Source organism: Sprattus sprattus (genome assembly GCF_963457725.1).
Source record: "Sprattus sprattus genome assembly, chromosome: 10".
Taxonomy (NCBI): domain Eukaryota; kingdom Metazoa; phylum Chordata; class Actinopteri; order Clupeiformes; family Clupeidae; genus Sprattus; species Sprattus sprattus.
The window spans coordinates 28,618,696-28,642,703 of NC_137908.1; the positions used below are offsets into that span (position 1 = coordinate 28,618,696).

General features: G+C 43.7%; 1 protein-coding gene across 1 annotated transcript in view; it reads left to right on the forward strand.

Annotated features, from left to right (window-relative positions):
* tafa1b (TAFA chemokine like family member 1b) overlaps positions 1-24,008 on the forward strand; it is a gene marked incomplete at both ends in the record, with an annotated part of 105,131 nt that overhangs the window by 69,752 nt on the left and 11,371 nt on the right. The window contains one exon of the mRNA XM_080845569.1: positions 21,534-21,674. Coding sequence (XP_080701695.1) covers positions 21,534-21,674 — 141 coding nt within the window. The remainder of the gene's footprint in view (positions 1-21,533; positions 21,675-24,008) is intronic.

Consider the following 24,008-nt stretch of genomic DNA (forward strand, 5'->3'; position numbering starts at 1 on the left):
TGGAAACAGATAGTGTACCACTGAAAGAGGCAGAGCATGCTTTGTTGCATTGGTGGCGATAGTTTCTTAAGGATTGTGTGGATAGTATAAGTGTGTTGATTGGGGACTTTTTATTTTTGATTAAACTTACATATTTGTTATTATCATTTACATCACATCATCACAACTCTCCTTGCTGCCATGGATAGCGTTGGAAGACATGTGCTAACAAAGCTAGCAGTCAGGGGTTTTAGACTCATTTTTAATGAGCAAATGTTTCAAAATAGTGATGACCATGACTTTTTTTTTTTTTTTTACTTATTATACTGTGTAGTGACTCCATTGTCAATGTTAAGTAACTGAAGTACTGAGGTATGTTGTTGTACCAGCAAATGTGAAAAAGGCTAATATGGAACCTACCAGGGGAACAAAGAGGAATGTCAGAAAGAGATGGTCTGTAAAGAAAAGAAGCCTGAAAAGAAGATTGTATCTCAGTTAGTTTGCGCTTGCTAACTTTTCTGCCACTGGGTTGTAAATATCTCCCAGTGTTAACTGGAAGCTTCACTATCATCTCCCATACTGGTCAAGCATTTTAAAGGGCTGGCATGAACAGCTTGTCTTACTAGTGGCTTCACATCACACCTTAGCGTGTGGAGAAAGAGCAGCACTGGAAACCGCTGACTCACCTCAGAGGTGTCACACAAGTGAAACCTATCTGTCTCATAGTTCCCTCTGCTGCGACCACAAGCCGCCAATATGCAGAGTTAGCATGGATTTTCCCTTCCGTGTCTCCAAGAGGGATGTGGAGTTTGTTTCTGTCTCTCTCTTTCTCTCCTCTTCTCTGGCAGGTGTTTTTTCCTGATAAATGAGTTGCGTTTGAGTTGACCAAACAGAGCGTAGGAAATTGGAGTCAGCAGTGAGACATTACTCAGCTTGCCCCTCTCCTGCCTGTCCCTCGTCCCTGTCCGCGCTCCCCTTCTCCCTCCCACCTACCCGCGGATCCCTCGCTAACAATGACAATCAGATGGGTTTGGACGGCTGAGTGAGCTCTGCCGCGCCATCGCCTTTGAAGCGCTCCCATTTGGACGGAGCCTGTTCCAATGCACGGAAGCGAGCGCATGTGGGTTTTTTACCTCCTGTCCGATAAACACAGTTTTCGGTTGTTCGTCGCACATAAAAACAAAAGCAAAAAGCCCCACCACCCCACCCCCTCTCCCCCTTCCGTCTTGGATGGTCTGCATGCGTATGTGTGTGGGTGTGAATGAGAGAGAAAAAAAGAAGGCTGGGAATTGAAAAGGCCTCCATCTGGAGCCATTCTTCTGGCTGTGATTAGTGTGCCAGTGGTTGTGCAGGGAAGGGCTCTGTGCTGTTCTACTGCTGGAGAGAGGCCTCAGAGTGGCGGCGTCTGAGCCCATTTTATCACACAGCCGGAGAGAGGCTGCCCCGCTGCTCAGATGCTGCTGCACCAACTGCCCTGAGAAAAGAACCCGCTGTCCGCAAGCATTTCACTGCCACCCTAAGAGGTTTCCCTCCAGCCCACCCCTCTCCCTCGCTCTCTTTCCAGAGCCTGGAATAAGCCATTTACATAATTTCATTACATTTGCACTGTCAACCCACAGTTTCCATCAAGGTCAAACCCACCCCTCTCTTTGAATTCTTTGTGACGTGCTGGAGCTGCCCGCTTATCTGTCTTGTTCACCTTTCTGCAGCTGTCACAAAGAGGAAGTCTCTGACAGGCCTAGATATCCCAAATGTCTCCTGTATCTAGAAGGACGAACGTATTGCAGGAATATACAGGACAGGAGCTGATTTAAGTAAACATCTAACGAGAGTAAAAACACCACCTAAACATACTTTATCTCAAAGGGATACACGTATCATGGTACCACTGGCAGACCAAGGCGCTAGCAACCAAAGGTCATGGGTCCAATTCCCATGAAGAACACACGCTGACAAAATAATGTTTATTTATAAAATACTACCTTGTTTCTTTTACTGAAAGCATCTGCTAAATGTAAATGATAGAACCAAGGTCTTTGGATGGTAGCCCTGTCACATCAATGCTGTAGGGCCTGGCAGTACCTCAGCCGGAGAGTAAGCCATTAAAAGGTAAGTGCCACCCATCCCAGTCACCGGGCCAACCTGTTTACTGGGTGTCCTTCCCCAAGGTGAGCTGCCTGGCGTCATAATAATTGAAAATTAAGAATTTACCGGCCCGTAATTAAATGCTGCCCTTTGAACTCGCCGGCGACTCAGGCTGCATATTAACAGTGGCGAAGGTCTGGGGTTGGGCGACAGAGTGGTCCCTGAATCTGCCAGTCTGTGCAAGAATGTTACGCTGTCTGACAGGTCGTTAATTATCGGCTGGCCCAAGTCGTTAGAGAGGGCTTCCAATATTGTGGTTGCATTTTCCACCATGCACAAGTCAAAGGATATATCTCATTGTTTTTAATTAATGATCAGTTAAAGCTGTTAAGAGAGGAAGCCAGGCTCCTCCTCAGTTTGTTTTAATGCTCGTTTGTGAACTTAGCACTGTATGTAAAAAATAATGATGTGAGTTATTACCCCTGGCCTAATGGGGGAAGGGGGAGAGACTGCAGGGGGAGCAAGAGCAAAAAGAAAGATAAATGAGAAAGAAGGAAAAAGAGGAAAGGACAGAGGAAAAGGGAAAGTTGATCTTAGGATAATATGATCTTAGCACAAAAACTCTCCATCTACTTGTCTAAGACTTAATAATTGTAACACATTAACCGATGCAATATGAGTGTTGCTTATTTGAAAAAGTCCTTGCAGGTGTCAGTCGGTAGGATATCCGCAGACTTCCCCTATTTACTATAAATGAGACTCCTCTGAACTGATACTTATCACCCCTGTCACCCCTTGAGTCCAGTTGAATGAGCTCATAGTTGTGGGGTGAAAAAGTCCACGCAGGGCTGTCTTAGAAAGGCCAGAGTGCTGGTTCTAGTCCCGTGCTAAAAAGTTCCAGCTGATCAATTCCCTTAACTTCTCAGGTTAGTGAGAGAGTTCCTCGTTTCAGACAGAACAGCTTAATCTCCTTCTGAAAGTAGAACCAAGGCAGTGTGATTAATGCAATTTGTAAGTCCCTCTTATCTCCTGTTATCGGGTCCACTGCATGGCCCAACTCAAGGTCCTTACACCACCTCAATGCATTTGTCCAACCATGCCATGACAATGTAGAAGTTAAAAGGGGGTGTGTACAGTCATTGCCGTTGCCACAAACACCACAAATAATAGTTTCCATTGTCTCTCTGTCAAATTAAGTTATAGCCACTGGATACTAGTTAGAGATGGTTCGCATCCCAGCTGTTTGATGTAGAGGGATTTATCATTGCGACAGTGAGCCATGGCGTTGCATCCTTGGCAATTCCTGGGCTGGCATTGATTGATTCATTAACACCGACTGAGCGCCTCTTGTTTTCGCAGCACTGGAGGTGCACTTGGTTCTGGCCTAACCTCGGTTACATTCGGCAGCGCTGCGAGGCTCCACGCTGCAGCTCATTAGCTACCAAATGTAGTAGCTGCGAGCTGATGCCCTGTGGCAGTGAACATGGAGAATCTAATGAGTACATACGTATACCCTCCTCCCCCCCCCCCCCCCCCACTTCACTCACTCGGGCACACACCCACACACACACACACAGACACACACCCACACACACACACACACATGCGCGCTACAACTCAAATGAGTTATAGCACCTCACCGCGAGGGAAGCACACCCCTTGCTCCTGTCTCACTAGGCATCTGACGCCATGATTCATCGTCGGGTCCATCCGTCTTCGAAGTCCCCACGGCGCGTGGGAATCACAGAACATCTCCGGCCCCCACCTGCCACTCCTTCGTCTGATCCCTCCTTCACCGGTACCACTGCTGCCAGCTCAGTGACTGGAGGCCTGTGGACAACCCTCATGGTCCACGTCAGCAACACATACATGACTCCGATGTGATGATTATTGTTGGCAAGAAAGGATTGTCTTCTATTTTCTTTAGTTATTTTAATTGGTGCCTTTGCTAACTTCCTCACTCATCTACCATAGGCTAGAAATAAATGTGCTGTGCCTGTTTTCTACCCGAGGAGTACTCTCCATAAGTGTTGTTGTTGTTGTTGTGGGCAGCTCTAACTGGAGTTGAAACTGATGAAAATGTCCCTGTGTGAGCAACTTGGAAAAAGAGAAGAGGAAAAACATTACAAACACCTTTAATGATTTCCTTTGTTTTGATCCAAGACAACGGCTTAATTAAAGTTTTCCAATGGCTTGTGGGCACGCCTGTAGCTTCATTAAGGGAAGCGCGCACGTCAATAGTTTTGTGATTAGGAAGATACAGTAAAGCAATAAAGTTGACCTGTTAATGGTGATGCTAAATGGGACTCAGGTGCTTTTTCCTTGTCAACAGATAGAGAAAGTAGCACACCAAGTTGCCATCCTTCCTATTCACTCCCCTCTCCCTTCTTTCGCCCTTCTCTCTCTCTCTCTCTCCCCACCTTTTTCACTCTTTCGTAGTGGACAGGAATAGCAATAAAAGCCTATTTTTTGCAAGTGATGGCAGTTTGGACAGACAGACTGTATGTGTATGTGTGTGCTTTAGCTGATAATGGCTGCTGAGCGTGGGGGGTCCTGTGATGGGTCCACCTTTCAGGGCTCTGCCTAGCGGAGTGACAGAACCTCCTGCAGAGGGGAGGGGGACAGAAGGAGGGATGGGAGAGAAGTGACTGAAGGACAGAACAAAGCTAGGCACCCTCTGAGAGCATGCTGCTTTTGTTGAGCAAAAGACAGGAAGTTGATTAATTCGATTTCAAAAAGGCAAAGACTGAGGTTTTTTCAGACGTGCGAGTCTCGAGAAGAAAGATATCACCCAGCACCAGTGATGACAACAACAACACATTGAATAGGGCAGATAGGAGACCTTTGCCTTGACCACTCAAAGTCATTATAAAGGCTGAATATATTACTATGCTTCCATAAAGGGTTGTCAAATCAGTCTTGTTTCAGAGATCTAGTAATCCTGCTTGTTTCTCCCTACAATGTTATTTGCGGCTTGTTAAAATGTATCAAGTTTGATCGATAGGTTTGTTTATGTGGCCATCTGTGACTCATAGGCTCAAATGGCCGCCAACGGGTTGTTTCAAAATGAGAGCAATTACAGAAACCTGCAATTACGCCTGTTCTAAGAACTGAACATTTTGTGCGCTGTCTCTTTATTATTATTTTCCCATAATAGGTGTATGATAGATACAGGAACCTGGGAAGTAAGACTGTGACCAGGAATGAAACATGAAATATGTGTGGAAGGAAAGCTTAGAGAAGGTCACTAAATGTAGGACTCACTCTCACTCACAGCTCAGAAAGCCATCTGTCCCTTAATGTTGCAGTGTTTTGAGAATAGCACTTTATAAATGCATTTGCATGTCGGCAACAGCTGGCAAATTAATATTGTTATTGTCTTTTCTCACATTCAATTGATATAGGTGCCAGCAAATCAAGACAATAAAGAATCCATTCATTTACAAATAAGTTAAAGATGAGATTAAGCACGCAGTGTTGCATTTCAGCACGGAGCAACAGCAGGCCAAGTTAATTTCTGTTTATGAGATGTTACATTTTCAGTTTAGTTGTAAAATCAATATGTCTGCTTGACTGGGTCATGTGCTTGTGCACAATTCTGGAGAGCACACAGAGGAATATCGTTTTAATCCATTGCCACGAAAAGCCCTTGTCAAGTACTTTTTTATATGGTCATCTTTAGCTTGTTTAAATGTAAACAATCAGTCACTAGGCCCCAAAACCATACACCTGCACTAACACCTGTGTATAGGCCAAACACACCCACTTACAATAACAACAACACACAACACTTAAAACTCAACAGAATCACCTTTTCCGGTGACATTTACACTTAGATTCCGGCAGATACCCTTTGTTAGCGGCAGATGTTTGAGTCGGCTCGTCTATGGTGCCGTGCAGAAGGACGACTCTGCAGACTGACCTTGAGTAATGAGGAGCCATCCGGCAAGCAGTCCGGCCTGTTGGTACATGACAGGGTTCAGGCCACTCGGCTCGCGCACTGCCCTTATTTTCTGCCACGGCGAGGACTAATGAGAGAGGGAAACGGAGGCAAAGAAATGTGTCCCGCTAACAAGCGACTTCATCAACGTCAGGAATAAGCTCCCTTTCTTTTTTGAAGCACCTTTAGAAAAGAAAATCAAGAGAGAAAGAGAGAGAGAGGTGAAGCAATGGAAGATTGGATCAGAAATTGATGCAGGACTATGGAGGCGCTCTCACTCCCATGTGGAGATCCAATCACAAAGAATCCTCAATTGGGATCCCTGATGTGGTTCTGAAGAACAGGAACAATGAGGCAGAGTGGAAGCGAAGAGGTACATGTATTTCGAGCACCCTGCAGCCAGTAGTACACCCCTTAAAATGATAGTAGGGCATTATAGAAATAGTGAATGGGGGTTGGAGTCGGAGTACACCTAGTCCCAGTGGCAGAAATGGCAGTGTCAGTGAGGATAGCAGAAGCTGTGGCAGGAGAGGGGAGAAAAAGCAGCAGTGGGTTTTTTTTTAGGAGAGAGAGAACATTTTAGCTGGCATATTCACAGCCTGGGCGCCACAGCCAGTGGGTTGGCAGCGTCTCTGCTCTGCGGCCATGGCTCATGGGTGCATTAGCATGTGCGGCCGATCCTGTCACACTTTGATGTTCAGCCACCTGATTTCACAGTCCCCACTGATGGCACAGATCAAATTTATAGGTGCGCACAGCCCGAGAGCGATTACGAAAGCGGAGTTCACATTTCATCTTTACTAAGGCTGAGGCCGGGGCTGCCATTTACATCCCTGAAAATGAAAGGCCCCTGGTCTTCCGAGAAGAAGCCATATCTGGTCATTCGAGCGCCGTCTTTGCCCGTCTCTTTGGTTGTTATTTCTTTAATCTTTGCAGCCGTTGGTAGGAATTTGACTGCGGCATATAGAATAGTTGGCTCGGTTCAAAGCGTTAAAAAGCCTGATCATTTCTCCTTTTCAGGAGTTTTTTACTCAGAACCTCAGAAAGGTGTTTTTCTCTCTTTCTCTCATATATTTTGCATAGCAGGATGAATACTGATTTGGTGTACATATTAATCATAGTGGGTTGCTGTAATAAGCAGACAGGAAGAGCTAGTAGTTTGTCCCCAAGGTTTCTTAAAGTAGCTTATCAAATTCCTGTCATGGATGTTTGCAGAGGGAGAGTTATATTGCAATAATCTGTTTCACTAATTATCTTATATTTCCCTGTTAACAGCCTTCTCTGTTTTCAATCAGTGACAGCGACGAGTGCTGTTGATTGCTGTCATTTCCCTGTATGACAGATTCAAAGTGATATGATCAAATTTGACATTGATTAATTATCGACTTGAGGTGGTATTGGTGTGTCCAGTTCACCACATTGCCACCCGTTCCCTACAGTTGTTACACTGAAACATTATATAGACCGTGGGAGCTTCAAAGTAAATGGAGTCTAAGCATAAGGTAAAGTGAATTCTTGAAGGGCCATATATAAATATGAAAATCATTATTTTAAATAAGATATGTTGCACTGCATACACTGTCATGTTGTGCAAAATTAACATTTCACTATATAAAAATTATCCACAAAGGAGGTATTTTTATTCCAAGTTATAAAATGGGCTTAGCTGATTTAGCTAACTGACCTGAATAATACTTACCTAACTAAATATACTTACCTTACTTACTTCAAAAGTTTTGAACATGCATTCATTGAAATATAGGTGCAGGAGGAGAAATAGCCCACAACCTAACTTAACTTATTCTCCAAACGTCAAGGAGGCAAATAGCATCTTACAGACTGTGTTATTTGGAACATTTACCCATAACCTCAGAGGAATACTAATGTGTTCATATGTGACAGTAATGGAGGGGCTTGAATTCCGGAGTCTATGCCATTTTTTCGTTGTCTGCTTGGAGTAAAATGTCCGAACCCACCAAGGGTTCACTAACAACTTGCTTCCACTCTCTCAGACTGATGATGCACTGTTCCTCCGCATGTAATTGATAGATTTCTGCCTACATCCCAAGCTTAGCAAAGAGCAGAGAAAATTGCGCTTTGTTGGTGCTGCCATCAGTGTAATGATTAGATTATGACGTAGTTGGTTTTATCACAGCTTTATCGCATCAACAGTAGCGAAGGGTTTGCTGTGGAAAAGCACTTCTGTGATCAAACCAAGGGAATGGTTTTCTGAAATGGGACTGAGCACAAAATGGTGAGAAAATGGCACATCCATGGGGGAGAGAAATCAGCACAACACACAATAAATTAGCCACAGTCCAAAGCGAGTCAGGACAATAGCAATCTATTCTATGTCACTGAACTTTGAAATTACTTTTTCAACATTCCCTCTGCTTCCACATAGTAATGGCCATGACAAATAGCCAAATTGAATTAAGGGCAGCTAGAGAGATTTCAAAGCTTCAGTGAGACCTGGAATGCAGAGAGAGGTAGTGACACAAAGATAGTTTAACGTACATTTTCAGTTTCACAGGTATGAATATTTAAAATCTAATATCTTTAAATCTTTAGGAGAGTTATGTTTTACTATGTCAGGTTCAGAGGCTAATGCTGGTTAGCATTACATTAAGCAGTCTACTTGTGATATACGCAGTAAAATAACTGAAGGTTGATAAATGTTCCTGCAAGACCGAAACGGCGGGTATATGAGGTATAGTCATAAAATCACTGAAGAAGTATGGATGAAGCAAAAAACAAATTAAAAATAGTGTGGACATAATCTCTTGTGAGTTGAGTCTTCATGATAACAAGGTCTTGTTAGCGTAGAAAGCCAGGTCCCAATGACCACTAAACCCAGTTCTTAACAGTCCACTCTTTCTCTGCAGTTGCTCAACTTCCCTTCCCCATCGATTTTATTCTTCTTCTTCCACCTGATTGTGGTGCTGAGATGGATGACCATCTAAGAGTGTCTCTGAATAAAAAAATGACAAATGGTTGACCATAAAGTGACTGTCCAATCTTGCCCGAACAAATTAGTTCTGCACCAGGCCTCAAGTGCTGGTGATTATTTGAAGATTATGACTTTAGGCTAAGGCATTTATTTTGACAGCTTGGTCCGTGGCTTAAAAAAACATATCCTTCTGAAAACATTATCCGCCCTTATAAATCTCCACAGTTTTCTCAAACGCACGGCCGTCTGATTTCAGACTACTGTATAGGCTGTGAAAAGGCCTTTGGTATTATGAGACACTCATTCTTGTCAGACTACATTAGAGGGACCACAAGCATGACTGTCACCGCCAATTATGCCCGGCGCCTACGATAAGGGCGGCAGCTATCTCTCACTTCGGCTAATGGCAGTGGCGTGGAGGGGACCCCATGGGCCACAGAAACACACACGGTGTACCTCCATCATTAGCTGCATTAAACACACAGCAAAGGAGGCACATAAATAAATACATTTTAAAAAGCATGCGTTAAAAACAACTAGCAGAAATAGAGGGGAGCGTATTAACAGGCAGCACAAATGAAGGTCTGTTATGCAAAACAATGCTAGTCCCCAATGTTCCACTTTAACTGTAAGTGGGCAGATTATTCACAGCGCAAAGCACCCGCTCTCTACTTTCCCCACACATAGGCAGCCAGCTTTTCAGTGTGCATATATAATTTGAAGCGGATAAGTGGCAATTGATGCATTATGCCTATTAAATAATGAATCGTGTGTGTGATCCCAGAACTCTCTTCCTGAAGTGAACACAGGCGAAGAATAAGGTCAGCAGAACAGAATGCAGTCATTATGCAGAGGCATACTGATGCTCTGACTCAGGTGGAGAAGACAGGAGCTGCATGACACTAATTGCCGGCACCAGCATTTTTTTACGAAAGAAAAACCTGGCTGCCGCGCACATCTGCTCTTACGCCACCGCTAGAACCAACTTGCACACCATCACGAGTCTGTGTACATAATATGCTGTCACCATGTCAGATATTAAAGGAGCATTCTGGGAAGGTTTTTTTTTTCCCAGTGTAATATCTGTCTGCCGCGGGTATGGTGAGCTGTCTGTCGGCACAGACAATCATTTTGTCACGCTCTGTGTACATAGAATGGAATGGGTGGAAAAAAAAGCTGAAAGATTATCTGGAGAGCTACGGAAGTGTCCAAAAATATTTTGTGGAGGTTCTCCTTGGTTAGGGATTGCAAAGTAGAAAAGCAAACAAAACACATACAAGGGCACTCTCTGTAAAGTTTAAAAGATCTTATTCCATCTGGCTGTTCCATTGCAGAAAATTGTATAAGCAAAAGAATGCTGAGTAAGATGCAGTGGAAACAAGCCTTGCACAGGGTGCAATCTTAGGAGCAGATTCTTACATCGAAATGTATTTACAGTTCTTCCTTCATGAAAAGTGTCCAATTTTTTAAACAGTAAGGTATAGAACATATACAGAATTCTAACTACAAATACTTTTTGACCGAGCAACACAGTTTCAAGGGAAAACTATCAACTACCAGTGCAGCCAACAGAGATTATTCAAGTCTAGTTTATTCTGTTATCAGGGTTGGGAAGGTTACTTTTGTAATTGGTTACAGATTATAAATTACCCTGTTGAAAAAAATAAGTAATGTGACAATATGAATTACATTTGATAACTTTTTGATTGGCAGAAGGCGGTGAAAATTCAAGAGAACTAGTCAAATTCAATGCTCTTAATTTGAGGCGCATACCGTCAAATGAATGAAGCCTGTCTAGATGGCAAAAAGAGAATGAATGTTGTATGCTTCATATAAGCTCTAAAAATTATTTGCATGTAACCCCTTTGTAATCATAAACATTTTGATTAGTAACTGTAATTTGATTACATATTGTTTCTCAGTAACTGTAATAGATTATAATTACATTTATTTTGTTCTTTAATAACCAAACTCCTTTGCATGTAACTAGTTACTGACCCACCCTGTCCGTTAGGCGTAGAACATAGAGATCAGGGGCCATATTCACAAAGAATCTTAGGGCTAAAAGTAGCTCATAAGTGGCGAATTTAGGAGAAACTCCTAAAAATAATGGCCGTGTCAGTCTTAAATTTAGGACTCCTATTTTTTTTTACTAAGAGCAATTCACAAAATATTTTATCCCTAAAAGTAGCACCTAAGTCTAGGACAGCTTAAAACTCCTCATGAGGACTCCTAAGTCACTAAGACCTATTCACAAAGAGTCTTAAAATGGCTGAAGCCAGACGTAACGTGTTGGAGACAATGAACGACTCTAAATTGTTGAGAAGATATCGTTTAAACCGTGAAGGCATCAACATTTTACTAGAATTAGTGCGGGATGCAAACACGTCTCCAACTATCCGAAACAACCCAATCAGTCCGGAAGTTAAATGTTACATTAACATTAAGATTTTTGGCTACGGGGAAAATGCAACTTTGCAACGCAGACGACTTCAGAATATCGCAATCATCAGTAAGCTGATTCATTCATCAAACAATCACCGCACTCTGTAGACCACACATTGTACAACAGTTTATCCGGTTCCCTTTGGACAATCGCCTACTTCAAAGGATCAAGGTCAATTTCATGGCGTTTGCAGGAATGCCCGGTGTCGTGGGTGCCATCGATGGAACACACATTAAAATAATTGCTCCATCCAGAGATGAGGACGTCTTTGTAAACCGCAAAAAGGTACATTGTATTTGAATTAATACACAGATAGTGTTTGATCCAAATTTCACAATCATGGATATTGTTGCGAAGTGGCCTGGATCTACTCACGATTCGCGCATTTTAATGGAGAGCGCGGTCTGCGCCAGCTTTTTGAGCGGCACCATGTACCTGCTGGATGCCACTTGTTGGGTGACAGTGGGATCCATGCAAGACATGGCTTTTGACACCCTTCCTCAATCCACAACCGGGAGCACAGTTGAACTACAACATGCAAGTATACGCATGAGGCCTATTTTGGTGACACAATACCTGTAGCCGCGACGGCTCTTTTAAAGTCCACTCCGCAATCTCCATCCTACATTGTGACTGGAGCGCATACCACCGCTTCTCGCAGTCATCGACAGAGCGACACACGGCAGGGAATGAAGCATTTATGTTAACACATATGTCCTCCCATGCCTCACGCTTCTTTTTTGTGGTCACCCCACAGCCAAATTTAGCTTTTATTACTCCCTTCCTCTCCAGCACACTCTGGGCCAACATGGACAGTTGGTCCTGGGACCAGTTCGACTTTCTCTTACGTCTCGCCCTCGTTTCGTCCATTATGACAGGAGGACTTAAAGAGCCGTATGGACTGATATTTGAAGTGTTTAAGGGCTGGAAATATGCCGATTACCTAATAGTTTGCAGGGAGCTTTAATTATTACTTCCTTGATTTCATGCAATTTCCGTGTTTTTTCGGCAATTTCTCTTTCTCTAACGTGCAAAGCGTCATTCTCGTTGGATGCACAAACTTGTCATCATGCGTGTGCATTCTGCTAAGTGCACTATCCATAACTATTTAATATGACTTCATTTGAAGCCTAGGTTATTGTCTTATTTTCTATTGATTTAGTGGGATCGTTAGGGGGATGTTAGGACTGAGTTTTGAATGAAAGCGCCTGTCAGCAACCAATCACCGTACGCACCGCTTCTAAACTCGTGCATGAGAATGGACGTCATCCATAGCAACGGAGTTTTTATCTTAAGCTTAGGAGTTGGTATTATCCTTAGTATGAGTAGGTCTCAGAGCCGTTGTGAATCACTTTTAAGAAATTACTCCTACGTAAAAGGTTTTAGCGCGAGTTAGGAGCACTCCTAGTGGTAAGATAAAAGGCTTTGTGAATACGGCCCCAGGGCAGTAGCAATACCATGCCTGTGCTTGCTGTCCCATTTCTTGCTTTCATTATCAGGGCGCTCTTCTCATAGCCCATCTCTGTAAAAGACATGTCAAATCCAAAAGACTGGACACCCACCAGGATTGCTTTCAGGCAGGTCATTGTGCCATTTAAATTGTCAGGTTAACGGCTCATTTCGCCATCTAGCCTCCTTTTTTTCTTTACTGTGTTCAGTGACCTGTGTCATTTGAAGCAAGGGAGAGTCAGTTATAGGATCACACACACACACACACACACACACACATTAACAACTGAGGGAAGTGCACTAGGAAAGATTATTTGTGCCCTCACTTCCTAGATTTCTTATTTTGGAGGACGACAGGAGAAAATGTTATGCACCTGACCTGACGATAAATAAGATCCTCTGTCCTGTGTAGGATTCCCAACAAAGAGCAGAGCCCACTTCCTCGCGTCTAGAACAGTAGGCTATGAAAGTAGGTTACAGTCTGCATAATTTTGCTATAATCCTATTCCTTCTCTCCCATTCTTTGGAGAAAGTTCTCATCGCTGACAACTTTCAAAGCCAGACACTTATTGCCGAGATATGTCAATCTTGAAGCTATTAAGACTTTAATGGCCCATACGTTCTGGCGGTGAGCTCTGTGATAAATGGAGTTCAATACACGCACATCACTCTGGGCCATGGTACATTATTTTCCTGGGCTTGGCCACAGGTTTGTTAATGAGGTTTGTCACAGCGCTCCCTCTGGACTGGGGGTAATTTCATGCTACTGTAAGTATTGATACTGGGGGAGAATGAGTCACAGTGCAGAGCATGGCCTTTGAGCACGACGCTGGCATGGTGACATTGGTTATTAAGGATTGATTGTGCCACACGAAAAAAAAAAAGCAAGCTCACAGACTCACAAACATGCACGTCTACACACAAACCCATCTGCATGCAAACACACAAATATACATGTACAGATGCAACACCAACGATTCCAACATCAACTGCCAAAACAAAACAGATGCCCACGCAAACACACACCTTGCATATCCAACGTGACTTACTCTGCACGTCTTCAGACGCGTGACTCTTAAGGTCTGAGGTGTGATTCTTTTAAAGAGATGCTCTCTCTCTCTCTCCGCAGTTTTTTTTTTCTTCTCTCTGAAGGTCTGTTGTGGTTGACCCTTGAGGGATTCTGCCTTCAGCCTCAGGGAAGAAAAACATGAACTGCTCTGACTCAGCCAATGCAGGGTCAGTGGGTGTTGCGCTTGCCTGTGTGCACAATATGCTTGCTGAGTTCTCACTTCGCAGTATCCAGCCTGTTTGCTTCAGGCTCTGTCTGCTGGTGTGTCCACTTGGTTTGTCTTCCTGTGGTAGGTAATGCTTGCCCAGAGGCAGCTGGGCTTGTAGACTTAAAATGAGGTCAAAAAAGATTTCGAAGGAGAAGAAGAAGAACCTAAAAGGGAGAAAAACTCCACTCAAACGACTGGAAGAGTGAATATGTGGCATAAGTAAACAAGAATACATTACAGCTTTATTAAAGAGTTTTTTTTCCTGGTTTCAGAAATCATAAAGGTGGTGGTGGGGTGTTTTTATCAAGAAAATAATTCTAGCAGTAATAGCCATGAGTATGGCCTCTTGCACAAAGCTTGCCAGAGAAACGTGATGTCTTCTCTCGTTACACAATCTGCCGCAATGGCATGTTTTGCTCAGCAGTCCATCATTTTATTTTGGAAGCTTCCAATATATTCCCTCAGCAAGCAATGTGTTAGCAGTAAGCAGCGAAGCCTCGGAGTGACCCCTCCGGAGATCCTCAGAGATGTTTGGTATATGAGCTCAAGGACACGACTTGATGGAAATGCACCGCGCAGCCTGATTTCAACCATGCTGAAAATATGTGGATGGAGGACAGAAGGGGAAGTTGTGTGGGGGTGGGTGGGTGGGAGGCTGCTGTGGAGGCCTCCTGTTTATCAGCGGCTGCTTATTCATGCACGTTGGCTGGGCCGGTTTATCTGACAGCAGTGCGGTTCTTCAGGCCATCTGGCGGAGGCTGCGCTTCCAACGGATGACTCAGTCACGCAGCTCATGGCGGTCCGGCGCGATGTGGGCACCCTGATTATTCTGAGTGCGTACGCGGGCATCGCGCCACGCGGTGAGCATTGGTGCCCCAGTCAGCAAATGCATAGAGGTCTCCATTCATCTTCTCTAGGTCATCTTCTCTATCCTCTCTTGGGATTCCTTGCATGGGGGCTTGGGTGAGTTTGAATCTGACAATGCAGTCACTTTGCTGTGGATGTGGTAGGACAGACAGTCAGGATGATGGGCCTCTTTGGAAGATGGTCTGACTGCTAAGGGAAACACACACAGTGCATGACTGAAGAAACTGGCTGTGTGTCTAAAATCAGACAAGCACAACAACAATACTAGTGTAGTGAATCTTTAATTGCAGTCGGCACATCACCCCCACATAACCCCTCTAAAGAGGAACCCTGGGGGTGGGGGGTGGTCATGTTTATTTCAGCTCAGATAGATAGATGTGATTTGGATGCGTACTGCATTTAAACATTATTTGGAGCAATCAGGGAGAGATTCCACATTGCTCCTTGATGTTTTAGTAATAATGAAGTAAGCGCCTTGGTATTCTGGTAGACGGGTCGCATTAAAGATACACGCTGAGTGACAGCTGGACTTGGCTTGATTAGATGCCTCTCCCTCCTTAAACATGCCATTGAGATGTGGTTTCTGCCTTAGCACCAAACGGATGCTAGGTAATAAAGAGATGATGCCGGCTCTGGCAATGATGCAACAAAAAATGCAGAAGGTAATTGCGGGTTTTATAACCAAGTTAGCAATTGGAGCCATCCCGTCTCCGCATCCACAATGGATGTGTCAAAATCTAAGTGAAACACAGAAAGATTGACCGAGACACATCCCTCTCTCCTTTTCATGACTCATTATCCCAGACCACCCTATTTCAGTCAGACAGGGAGAAAATCTCCTTTGTAACGTCTCTAAAAATAATCCCTCTGTGAGTGCCAGAGCTGTGTACAAGAAGGCTGAATGGCGTGATCATTTTTCCTCAAAGCCCAACGTAGAAATTGAGGAGAGAAAAAATTGCTTTGCACCTGGGGCAACGAGAAAACTATTATTTGCTCATTTCTACATGGTTGAAACAAAATTATGCTGCAAATCCGAGCTTCTGCCTGAGTGAAGTTTGTTTGTTTGTTTATGTTCCTTCTTATTTAAATATTTTGCCAAACAGGGCATGATTATAACTTGTTCCAAGCAAAGTCATAGCTCATGTGCCATTCATACCTAGATCATGCTAAAGAGTTTTAGAGAAGAAAACAGAATCCGCACAGTGGCAGACATAGAGAAGAACTATCTGAATTTCTTTATAATAATGACACAATAATTATTGTTTGCTTCAAGCTGATTGCATGAATTAGCTGGTTGTCACAACCTCCCCAGTCCCCAGTCAGAGTACTTTCTCAATATCCAGATATATTTCGTCTCAGTAAAACAGCAGTACCCCCCCCCCCAAGTGTAAAAGACCATTTTCCCAATGAAAGAGAAAAACGTTTAAAAATGTGGTCCGGGCAATGCATTCACCATCACCAAAAGCATTACACTCAAACTCACACTCATCACTCAGAAAAAGCTAAAAAAGAAATGCATTTCCTCCGCCTCTCCATCTGTCTGTAAGTTTTCACAATAATCAACTGGAGATGCTGAAGGGATTTTATGCACACTCACGGCAGAAAGTGTGGTGGTACACTTTAGAGGGGAGTGGGTGAGAAGGAAGGGAAAGCTTATGGACAGAGCTGTGCTGTGTCTTGTGACTGTTTGGTGGACCCAGGAATGTTTAGTCAGCTGACCAGAAGACCTGAACACTAGTAGAACTGTGTGTGCATGTGGGTGTGACAGAGAAAGAAAGAAAGAAGGAAAGAAAGAAAAGAAAGAGACATTTTAGCTGAGATGTTATGAGCACGGGCAGCTTGTCCATGTGACTGGCACCAATTATGTAAAGGTACTTCCTCTATTAAAGGCAGGTTAAAGAAGCATTTTTTGTTATATTACTTGAAAATCTCTTTCCTGACAGCAATGAATAAATCAAATGCTCTGGCAATAAAAAGAAAAATCCGTCATCTGTGGCAATCGCTAGGCGGTAAAAAGCCAGTCCTCATTGCGTATGTCCACAGGCATATTGCTAAAGCCAGCAGGCAAGTCACAGAGAAAGTGCAGCCAAAATGTCCAGTTCCACCTACAACAGGTTGTACTGCTAAACAAAGCAAGAAAAGAAAACAAGCATGTATTGGTGGATTGTGGTCAGCACACCACTGGTGCTGGCCACTTCTGGTCTACTCTCGGACCACCATTATCTATAGTGAAAATAGCATGGATATTAAGAAAGCATTACTGGAATTTCTAAATCATGTCTTTGGCTTAGTCCATTTAAAATATCAGCCGCTGAACAAAAAGACATTTATGGCACTAGAAGAAGGCTCTCAAGGTGAAAAATGACTTAGTCAATTTAAGACTTCTGTAACTCACTGGTAATATCTCTCTCTTTATATATATAACAATGTTAAGGGTTGGTGAAGATTAATGAAGAAATATAAATGCAAGTGCCAAAACGGTGGGCTGTACCTCACCAGTGGTTGAGCAAAAAGCCAGCGGAACACCAACCGTGCCAACAGTGGGCCAGTGGCTTTTTGCTATCTGGGTATCCACTTTATGTAGTAATGCATTAGCCCAACACTGACCCTAGTAGACTATGTTTAAGTAATGCTACCTTGTATGTTCGCCAGTGTAGTTGTGAGCAAGTACCGTTTGAAGGTATATACATTAAATTAGACTTTATGAACATGGCATTTTACAAATGTGGTGATGTAGCTTATGCGAATGTTTTTGTAATTGGGTAGTAGACGTGAATGAGACACGAGGTACCATTAGTTAGATGTGTTCACCGTGCCAGTGTGTGTTCATGTGTTTTAGAGGAGTGGCTAGGAGGGGTCCTGGGGAAGGGTCTAGGCTGTGTTCGGTTGTAATCTTTCAAAATCTATCTTCCCCTTGCTGGTTGCTCCAGCATCGCTTACCCTGCCTTTAATAACAGAGAAAAACACAAAGCCGAATAAACCTGAATAGCTTCATACATGGCCAAAGTGCACGTTAGCCCTCACCTCCAGAGGAAACAGATGCACCGTCCTCCCCATCGCCATCAGCCTCCCCTTAATACAGCAGCATCTCATTAGTGCCATTTTAATTGTACCTTGGCCTAACCTGAAAACAATGAAGCATTGATTTCCTTAAACATAATCGCCTCATTCAATAAGTCAGTAACCCCTCTCTGCCTACCATGCTGAGCCGCGGAGGAGAAAAATGACCGGGTTAGGGTGGCATATATGCTGTCCACCTCCTCATAAGTGAGATGCAAGGCAGGGAATCCGCCTCCACTCTCTCGCCCTGACCCAGTGCTCTACAGGCTTCAGCGTGGTCCACGGTCTGCATCACTCTGTACACTAGATGCAGATGCTCAGTCCATCCCTCCTGCAAACGTACCCATCCCATAAATAAACACTTACAAACCAAGACAGGTAATGATCCAGCAATTACCTTGAGCCGACGGAGGAGAGGAGAGGCGCAGAATGAGTTTTGAGGTGTAACAGAGCGCCATAATTATACAGCCAAGTGGTCGTTTGTCCTCTAAGCATCTCTCCATTACGGCTTGGATCATAGGGGGAAGGTCCCATTACTACTGAACTCATTCAGCGCACAGATGGTACAGGATGTGATGGTTTAATGTCCCTCCCCCCCCCCCCTGCCTGATGGCTGGACAAAGTTGTGCTTACCTGACCTTACAGTTTACACATGCCTGCACACCGACACACACACACACACACACACACACACACACACACACACACACACACACACACACACACACACACACACACACACAAACATACACACACACACAAACACACACATACATATAGACACCCGTGCACACAGAAACAGCCATGCCCACATATAAACACACACACTCACACACACCTGCCTTGCTGCTGCTGCAGTGCCAAGCACCTTAGCCAGCTCATTACCTGCTGGCGGACTCTCTGTAGGAACCACACTGAGAAGTCGATTACTAAAGTATGGATCCCTCTCCACAGGGTCTCACCAGTGGAAGTTCACGCAGTCCGTTCCATTAGGCAACCCCAGCCGAGCAGGTTTGCATGTGGGAGTAGCAAGTAGTTGCACAAGGTTACTGCCTTTAAGGAGAAAACTTTCTGATATCTATTGTATTGATATGCATGAGAGTTTTTTTTCTTATATATTTTCTTATGTATTATTTGATATTCATATAAAATGGCAGGACGTGAGTGTTTCACCTCCACAAGTTTAACTTGATGAAGCAGAGGTCCTCAGGCATGCTCCTATTCAAGGCCATGGGTTAGTGCAGCGAAGACGTCTACACTGCCAGTACACACAGAGAGGTCCATGACCTCCTAGAGCACACTACGAGTCGCTCATACTTATAGACTCACCTTACACACACGTGTAGGTGGGGAAAGCCATGTAGGTGGGGAAAGCCAGTGTTGCGTGTCAACTCATCCTGCTCACCATGGCGATCCCTACACTACTAATTGGAGCAGTGTAGAACCCAGGGCTACAAGAAATCGTGAAACACACCTCCTGACATTAACACTGGCCGAAGAGTAAGGTTGTGCTGCAAGCATTACGTCAGACGATGGGGCTAGTTTCAGTGGGAGCAGCAGGATGCTGCTGGTGGAGAAAAAACCTGGAGTGAGAAGAGAACATTGCAGCTGTAGCAGTTTTAAAGCAGGTCTCTGAGGATCCTTCCCCCACTTTTATGGCTTGAGGTCAGCGGCGGGTCTCGATAGATCAATAGCTAACCTTTTAAAGGGCGACAGTAATATGGAAAGAGACTGTGGTTAAACACAGCCACAGGTTTAACTTTTAATCTGCAGCTCCCTGGCTTACAGCGCAGACGTGTCTGATATTGATGAAAATTCAAGAGGAAAAGTGTTACCAAACCTGTCCGGCTGACTGAGAGCGCAGTTCATTTGGCTGGACACAGCACTTTGCAGCCGGCTGGCAGACAGCCACGATAATGTCCAGAATACTTCCGTCCGTTTTTTTTCCGCCCCCACATTTTCATTCTTTGCGACAACAACAAAAACAACTAGAGTGAAAAGAAAAACAGAAAAGGCCACCAAAATGTCCAAAAGGCCTGTGAGGTCTCCCTTGCCTAATGCAGCTCATTCTGCAGATGATCTCTCTCTTTCACACTCTCCCTTCTCTCTCTCTCTCTCTCTCTCTCTCTCCCCGGTGTCCTCGGATGAGCTCCAGTTTAATTGTTGGATGGCGGTGCGAGCGGGGCGATAGCTGTCATGGGAAGATAAAGAGTTTTTCCCTGGGCGTCTGGAAGGGGAGCGCCGCTGATTGAGGGCCCTTCTCCAGCAGCCCTGCTGGCCGAATTAGCCAGCCGCTTTATAATTGTGGGAAAGGGGCACTTCCAGTGGCTCCGCCATTACTCACTGGCCTTAGCCAGGACCATGGCAGGAGTAGGATCCTCCTCCAGCAGAGGACAGCCATAGAGAGCGAGGGAAGGGGGGAGGACAGAGGAGGCGGTGGAGGATAGTGTGAGAAGAGGAGGAGGCGAAGGGAAGGGGAGGAGATCTGGTTCTGTCACAGAGTGATCCCTTAGGTTGTCACTATTGTTCTGTCTTCATATCAGCTGCTCTGTGTGTCTGTGTGTGTGTCTGTGTGTGTCTGTGTGTGTGTAACTCTGAGCGTGTATGTGTGGGTGTGTGGGTGTCCGTTCATCTTCAATACTGCAATAAATTCTAAATTCTACTGAACAGAGCTTATGATCTGACCCACACTGTTTTCAGTTGTGTCAGACTGATGTAAACTGCACAAATGTACAATAGCCTTTAATCACCCTTTGTGAAGCCCTCCATCACCAGAGCCCAAGGAGTAGTAGCTCTTGTGTCTCCCATCATATCAATAGCAGTATGCCAAACAGAATGCAGGTGCTCCATAGAGCAGATCGCGAGCACCATCGGGTCTCCCCCAGCATCAAGGCCCCAATTTGCATGGGAAGCTCCAGAAAAAAGTGTCTCATTTAGATAAGATAATCAGCATGCTTCAAGGGCAATTTGCAACACTTCATGAAGCCGCGAACATGGTAATTGCACACACAGTCCTTATAGAGAGTGCGTGAAAGGGCCCCTTATTTGCTCTTCGGCAGGGGACTCTGTGAGCACTGCTCCATGTGCTGTATAGTGCTGTGATAATAGATGATCGGGCCAGATGGGTTAATCAAATTAAAGCTGCTCTTGTGAGTTTTTCCCACCACAAATATTTATCTTAATTAGCACAGCCTGACAATTGAGGATTTACAAGGCTCAATATCCACCTTAAGAGGACAATTGCACTGGCAGCTTAAGAAAGTACATTCGTAGAAGCAATTTTAAGGGGTAATTTCAGTGAAATTAGAAGGACGATGGGATAAGATGCACAGTATTTTGACAACACCAGCTGCCAATAATTTTCTAAACAGCTGTCCGAGATTCCTTCTACTTTTCTGGGTGCACCAAACCCACCAGATGTGCTTGCAATTTTTTTAAACCCCTCTCTCTCTCTCTCTCTCTCTCTCTCCTTCACTGCAGAGGGAGGTACGTGTGAAGTCATCGCTGCCCATCGGTGCTGTAATAAGAACCGCATCGAGGAGAGGTCCCAGACAGTCAAGTGTTCCTGTCTGCCCGGGAAAGTGGCGGGGACGACACGCAACAAGCCCTCATGTGTAGATGGTGAGCTTGACCTTCCGCCTACACTCCAATCCAACCGTCACTCTGGGCTCGTGTTGTTCCAAATTACAGATGGATCAAGTGTAACATGACATCCTTCACAAAGAATAATGGTTGAAAATAAACTGGTAGAGAAGCGCAGATAGACAGAATGATGTATTTTTTTTTCTTTCTATGTCGTTTTCTATTTTTGGAAAAAAAGCAGTATTTATGGTTACACCAGGTTTTATTGCTCTTAGCTTGACTGTTCTCTCCCTTGTACATCGTTTTGAACAAAAACGTCTGCTAAATGACTAAATGTAAATGTAAATGTAATGTATTACATCATGAGCTTGCCAGTCAGATCACAGCCTTGATGTGTTAAGGCGAGACACGGCAGGTGAAATATCGATTTTTTTCATGCCCTGGTCAAATTTGAGATTTTGGGCTAGTTTGCCTCTTTAACTTGTTATCTTTCATACTACCATAAAGAAACGTCAAAATTACACATTTAAGTGTCTATTTCACTGCATTTAGTTCAGCCGCGGCATCCATTTTCTCCTAACTTTACCAAGAATTCTCCCTTGAACCACGTTCAGCGTTTTGTCTTTTTACACGACATCTGTCATGTCTGGAATGACTTTAACGCTATGAGCCTCGATGAGAAGGCTGTGTAATCCAAATATGGGCATTTCCTTTCTTTTCAGCAACCAATCCTGACTTTCTGAAGGGATTCATTGGCTGACGGCACTTTTCTGCTAACGTGATTCGCTCAGTGCCCCACGTGTTGTCTTTAAATGCGGTTTTCTCTAAATGAGTGTTTTTTCATTTTTAGGTACACATTTCTCAGCCTATGTAGAACCTAGGTACACCACACTTCCCAGTTTCACACATAGCATTGTTATGAAGACATCTACAGATGGATTTATTTATAAATTGTTCCTGGCCAGATTTATGGGTCATTTTACCTGGAAATCATGGCGAAAATAGGGTTTTTAAGGCCACGGATAGTATATTTTGATTACCCAGGTCATAAAAGCAGATATCCTAAAATCCATCTGAGGATTTTTTGTCATTTGATATATAAACAAAATAAAAAAAGAATTTTGGTCCTGGCTTTATCACAGTTTAAGATTCATGTACCTGAAATATATGCAAAAACGTGCATATTTAATGAGATCCAGCATAATTAGCATAATTAAATATGCAAAATTCAAAAACTTGTAATACATTTTTTTCTTGTAATGATGTATGTAGTCAACTGGTAAAGTTTCATGGTGATCCCTTGTATTTAAAATTTGTACCCTATTCACCTGCCATGTCTCGCCTTAATACAATGTAATAACAATGTAATAGCTGAATGTGGTCATCTTTGTACCACATTTCTTACTAATATTATTATTAATGTGATATATCCATAAATAACTAGTGTAGTGATTAGCAGAAGCACTACCTGTGTAATGATTATGTGCTACGAATAACATTTATTCTAATGACTTCTCCAATGCGGAGACCAATGTGTAAAACAAGAGAAAGCCCTCTTTTGTAATCTTTTGTGTCCTTGTGATTTAAGCAGGCCATTAATTATGAATACAAAGAGAAATGGATTTGCTCTCTTTTTTTATTTTTTTAAATGGCTGAAAGATGTAGCAATAGAGACACAGTAGAAGTGAAAACAATGTCTATTATCTTTTGGATAAAGAAGCTCTTTGTGTCATCTATGTTCACAGGTGCAAATTAACAGGACAATGCGTTACAATAAAACAGGAAATTGATGCGAGCGGCCTGAGAACTTGATACTGACAAAAGTCAGATATTTAAGTGCTAATAAATCTTTCTACTGCATCCAATGTAACAAGTCTAACCCCACTGCCATGTTTTAACTTACTAACACTCTGGTGATATTCAGCACGTCGTTTTATTTGTAGGCGAACTATATTTATGGCACAGTCGTGTCCTCCGTAATGTGATGTGACTTTTCACAGAGAGAAAAAAATGACTTTTGTGAAAACATGAGAGGTGTCCTGAAGTTTGCTGAGAGGAAAACATCTCTCATGAAAGATTCCTTAAACAGGAGACACAGTGCTGTACTTCCACAAGGCTCAGGAGTGACCAGACATAACATTAGCTAGCTGCATGGCCTACATAGCCTGTCCAATGCTGTCCCATCCGCGACGCATAACGCTTTTGTCCCGAAGCTGTCTCGGAGCCAAATCACAATGGCTGTCAAATTTTCGGACTTGGTGTTCTATACATAAATAGTTTCAGACACACTGTGCTTGGAGTTGAGCTATCCATCAAGAAACACTGATGGTAAGTGATAAAAAAGAATCACACTCTACGCTTGTAAGCACAAGC